Below are 5,493 nucleotides of genomic sequence, written 5' to 3' on the forward strand. Positions count from 1 at the left end.
TACCGCTGAGCCCTTTCGCACACTAATCTGAATCCCCTCTCACGTTGTGATTATGTGAAAAGTTGCAGACCCCTCCAGGTCCTGCACTCACACAAACATTCACAGGCAGGGACACACCCGGATGAGTTATATGAATGCTTTCGCCAGCTGCTTATGAACCAACAATAGATAGGCTCCAGCCAATTTCCCCCAGCTCCCCAGTCTAAGACCCCAGAGCTGTACTGTCCTGCCTTGGTCAGAAGACTGACCAGAGAAAGTTTATTACCCAGTCTGTCCCTCCCTAAATGTGGAGAGGAGAATGCACCAGCCCCTCTTCTTGAGCAGATTTCCCTTTTGCATTTCAAACAACACACTGTGTTAGGTAAAAAACATAAAACATATTTATTAACTACAGAAGGATAGATTTTAAGTGATTATAAGTAATAAGTGTACAGATCAAAGTAGATTACCTAAGAAATAAAGCAAAATCGTAATCTGAGTTCTATGAAGTACACAGGGTGTGAATCAAGGCAGTATCTCACTGATGGTACAAACAGTTCACCAATCTTCCATTCACGAGGTGGGATTTCTCTTTTCCAGCCTGGGACCAGCTCCCCAGTCAAAAACTTTTCGCAGGATTCAGGCCCTACTCTAAGTCTGGTTTTATAGGCCCACTCTTGGGGTGCAGCTTCTATTCTAGCACCTCCCTCTGGGAGAAGGGCCCTGCACGCCAAGTGCCAAAGACATACGGGTACAGATGGTTCATACAATCAAACATGAGTTAATAGGTGTGACAGACGGTCAGAAAGGGTTATGCAACTAGAAGGCTTATTGACCCAAATTCAACCTTTAAAGACATATTAGAGAAGTTTATAAATGGTAATTAGCGCTATTCCTCATAAATAGCAATATAAATGGGAAGTGGAATAGAGCTTTGAAATGCAAACCTGTATTGTTAGAGAATTAGAGGTAATACTAATTTTATGTGTTTACTTATATCTTGTTAGATGTTAACCATGTAAACAGATGGTTCCTGTCTGTTGGTATATCTGTTGATTCAAAGATCAAAAGACAATATTAACATTTAAATTAAACTTGGATGTAAAAACGTCATTCTCTCTACTTCTCTTTGAAATTTGTAGTAAACTACCCTTGAATCGCTTAAGTGATAATTATCTGATGCTGATGAATGGAAGAGTTACCTGTGTATATGTAGGAAATAGGTAATTCTACTTCAAAGCAACTATTCTTCATTATCATAGCCTGCCAGTGGTCTATAAAAAAGTACTTGGGCCCTGATCCTATCATCTCAAATCTGCTTAAGCTTCATCAGGGGAAGCTCAAGTCACAAGACTGAGGTCTCCAGTTCCATTCTGGATCACCCTGATATTGGACATTGGACTGCAACCTAAGGATTAATTCTGAAAGAACTCTTTGCAACTCTAAAGCTCACCATCTCTGCCATGAAACTGACTTAAGAACTCTATACATATCTAGTGTACGGTATAAAGATGTCGGTTTACTTCAGGGTGGGGGGAGGCATTGGGTAATTAATTGGGGCCACCTCCTACTTGCAGGGAGGCTCCTTGTCAGGCTGCAGCTGCTCCTGTCCCAGCCTTGGAGCAGAGGGAGCCCAGCTTGGGAGGCTGAGTAGGAGGTGGAGATTTTGATGGGATGTAACCCCAGGGTGCAGCCTGGAAACTATTGGAACCGCTGTGCCCCCAAACCATTCAGCTGGGTTGGCATCTCCCCCTGCTCTCCTGGTGACACACATCCAGCCCCTCCAGGCCCTGTTATCACCCAACATGACAGCAGGTGGTGCCACACACCCAGCTAAGTTACCTGAGTGCTTTACCTAAGCCACTCATGGACCAACAATGGAGGCACCAGCCAATTTTCCAGCTCCTCAGCCTTGCACCCCTACTGGAGCATAAACCCCGAATTAGACCATCTTGCACTGCACAGCGATCTGTACAGCATAAACTCATTAATTAGCCTGCACCCTGCTTGATGAGGGGAAGATCTGCACCAGCCTTTGTTAACAGAGCTAAGTGATTATAAGAGATAACAAACAGATCAAAGCAGGTTACCTTGGAAATCAAACAAACTTGCAACCTAAGACTTGTACAGACTACATAGGATTTGAATCATCAATATCTCGCCATAACTGATAATAGAAGCAAGTTTACAGATTCTTGAGGCGCAGGCTGCATCTGCTTTGCAGTCTGGGTTCCCCTCCCCCGTTCAAAGTTCTTTGTCTTCCTGAGCTTCTTGCAGGTGCTGAGTTGTGGGGGAATGAAGACAAGTGATGATGTCACTCCCCATCCTTTATAGTTTCTTCCAGCTTGCTGGAAAGTCTGTGCATGTGACCTGGAGGGGTCTTCCTGCATTGGCCAAACATTCTCCATTGTCTCCATACTCCCAATGAGAAGGCTTCCTTATACAGAATCCTGGGCTAGGGGCTTCTTCCCTGGATGAGTGTTCATGACAGCAACTAACAGTGTCTGGCTACTCCTCTGACATACCTGAAAGGCTGGTTTTGTGTGTTTCCAGCCTCACATCACCCTTTAGTAACTCAAACATAGCAGGATTTCATAGCTTCACATACAATGACAGCGCATACAACCCCAGGGGATATCAATGTTTAGCAGATTAAGACTTTTAGAATGATACCTCACAGGGCATACTCTGAACAAAACATATGATAATTAAATCACCATGATAAATATGGGTGCTTTGGGGTGCCGAGTGTCACAGGGATGATCCAGAGATTGACAGGGAGTGGGAAGGAGAGGAGCGAGTGAGGGGAGGGGCTTTGAGGGGAAGAGGCAGAGCAGGGGCGGAACCTGGGGGAAGAGGCAGGGCAGAGGGGCGGGCCCTGAGGCTTCCAGTTACCAGCATTTAGAAAGGTGGCAACCCTATGAGTTGTACATAGGCAGATTCCCCAGTTTGTCACGCTGACACAGCACAGTAAGGTCAGGAAAGGATTTAATGTCTCCTTGACTGGCTAGTCAGTGGTTCAGGGCAGAGGGCCCAGCACCATGTCACCAGACAGCTCTGCATAGAGCTCAGTCTGAGAGCCAGAGCACCAGGAGAAAACTTTAGGTCCATTTATGAGTAAAGGGCTGGAGCAGCCTTATCCGGATCTGTTGGTTCCTCGCCCCATAGATGATGGGGTTTAGCATGGGGGGCACCAGGAGGTACATGTTGGCCATGAGAACATGGAAATGCAGGGGCACATTGTGCCCAAACCGTTGTGTGAGGAAGGAGAAGAGAGCTGGGATGTAAGAGGCTAAGATGACAAAGAGGTGGGAGCCGCAGGTCCCAAAAGTCTTGAGCCGGGCGTCCTTTGTTGGGAGTCTGAAGATGGCCCTGAGGATCTGGGTATAGGACACGGCGATAAAAAACACATCCAGAGCGGTCACGAACAATGCCACAGAGAGGCTGTAGTAACTACTGACACTGATGTCAGCGCAGGCCAGCTTCACCACGGCAATGTGCTCGCAGTACGTGTGGGGAATGATGTTGGTTCTGCAATATGGCAACCTCCTTGCCAGGAAGGGATGGGGCAGTATGAGCATGATGCCGCGCAGCATCATGGACAGGCCAATTTTGGCCACCATGGGGTTTGTCAGGGTGGTGGAATGTCTCAGGGGATCGCAGATTGCCACGTAGCGATCAAAAGCCATGGCAACAAGGATTCCAGACTGCATTGCAGAGAAGCTGAGAATGAAGTACATCTGGGTGAGGCATGCACTGAAATTGATCTCCCTGGAATAGAACCAGAAGATGCTCAGCATTTTGGGCACGATGGATGTAGACCGGACCAGGTCGGTGATGGCCAGCATGCAGAGGAAATAGTACATGGGCCCATGGAGGCTCGACTCTGTCTTTACGATGAACAGGATGGTGAAGTTCCCCAAGATGGCTATGGTGTACATGGTGCAGAAGGGGATGGAGATCCAGATATGGGCTGCCTCCAGGCCAGGAATACCCAGCAGGATGAAGGTGGAGGGGTTGGTGAAATCACTTGAGTTGGAATCTGACATGGAGTAGGGGAGAAGGTGTCCAACGTTGAGGCAGAACAGCGTCTCCTGCATGTACCATATGTTCCCCTGATTTCCTGTATGTGCCCAGGGTCTTGGGTGATGATCACAGGACAAACACCTGGATGGAGAGAAAATGTTAATAACTTTTTATTCAAAAGTTTTGTTGCTGAATTGCCAGTGTAGACATCGTACTTGATTTCATCACTTTAACTGGTGTCTGGAAGGCACCCCACAATGCCCATCCTAATCACTGTGGTCAGGACTTTCAACTCTTCCCCCTTTAAAGGCCCAGGAATTTTGAAATTCCCCTTCCTCGGCGTGGAGTGTTCACATCACATCTTCCCAGGTGGCCATGGTGGCTCCATGCAGCAAATGGTCTCTCGCTTGGACCACTGTGGAACTGCTGGATCTGCTCAGTATTTGGGGAGAGGAGGCTGAGGAGTCCCAGCTGTGCTTTAGCTATAGGAATTTCAATACCTCTGGGCAGATTTCTTGCAGCTTGTGGGAAAAGGGCTAGGATTGGGACAAGCTGCAGTGCAGAGCAAAGGGGAAAGAGCTGAGGCATGAGTACCAGAAGGCAAGGGAGGCAAAAGGTGACTCTGGTGCTGCGCCCCAGACCTGCCATTTTTATAAGGAGTTGGCTGCGACCCCATTTCCACCACCAAAAGCCCCGTGGATACTTCAGTGGGCTGCAGCTGACGGAATCGGGACATAACCCAGAGGAGGAAGTCACTGATGAAGAGCTGGAGACATTGGAAGATGTGGTGCCCATGCTGGGGTTGCCCAGTGCTGCGTCCAGTCAGGAGCTGTTCTCCACTCTAGAGGTGTCCAGCCAGTCTCGGAAGTCACAGTCAGGTGAGCCAGAAGCAGGGGAGGAGACCCCTGGTAAGTGGTTTTGCTCTGTGAAGTGCAGAGGTGGGTGGAGGACAGAGAAATGTTCAAGGCTGGCTGTGTTTGCGGGTGCTGGGCATTTCCCCGTGCAGCGAGGCAGTATGGAAGAACGGGGTGTTGATGCACACCGAGATTTCACTGGAATCCTCCAGAGAGATCTCTAGGAAGCTTTCCTGCAGGTACTCTGCAATCCTCTGCTGGAGGTTCCTTGCAGAGTTTCTTTGTTCCTTCCCCCATTGAGGGACCTTTCTCCCGCCATTCTGCAATTACTTGGGCAAAGACCAAAGCAGCACACAGGCGAGCAGCATAGAGACCAGGGTGGAAACTGGAAGCATGTAGTAGATGCACCTTTGCTTCCTTGTTTACCCTCAGGAGAGAGATATCTGCCACAATGTCCCCCATCTGTGGAAAAACGTGGGAAACTTTAGAGTGTTGTTCCCTGAGAAGTGCCCTGCGACCCCTTTCACACTGCTTTTCTCCCACGCACAACGTCCCCCGCCCCTGAGAACACTCACCATGCTTGTAGTGTTCACTGGCATGTGTGCTTGTCAAGGGTCAGCAGGAAAGTGATAGG

The 5,493-nt window shown here is 48.4% G+C and overlaps 1 protein-coding gene across 1 annotated transcript; it reads right to left on the reverse strand.

Annotated features, from left to right (window-relative positions):
• Positions 1–3,080: 3,080 nt before the first annotated feature.
• LOC120396081 (olfactory receptor 52D1-like) lies at positions 3,081–4,028 on the reverse strand. The gene has a single exon (XM_039520987.1). It carries the CDS (start codon positions 4,026–4,028, stop codon positions 3,081–3,083), a length of 948 nt encoding a protein of 315 aa, XP_039376921.1.
• Between the last annotated feature and the right edge of the window lie 1,465 nt (positions 4,029–5,493).

This window comes from Mauremys reevesii, linkage group 1 (assembly GCF_016161935.1).
Source record: "Mauremys reevesii isolate NIE-2019 linkage group 1, ASM1616193v1, whole genome shotgun sequence".
Classification (NCBI taxonomy): Eukaryota; Metazoa; Chordata; order Testudines; family Geoemydidae; genus Mauremys; species Mauremys reevesii.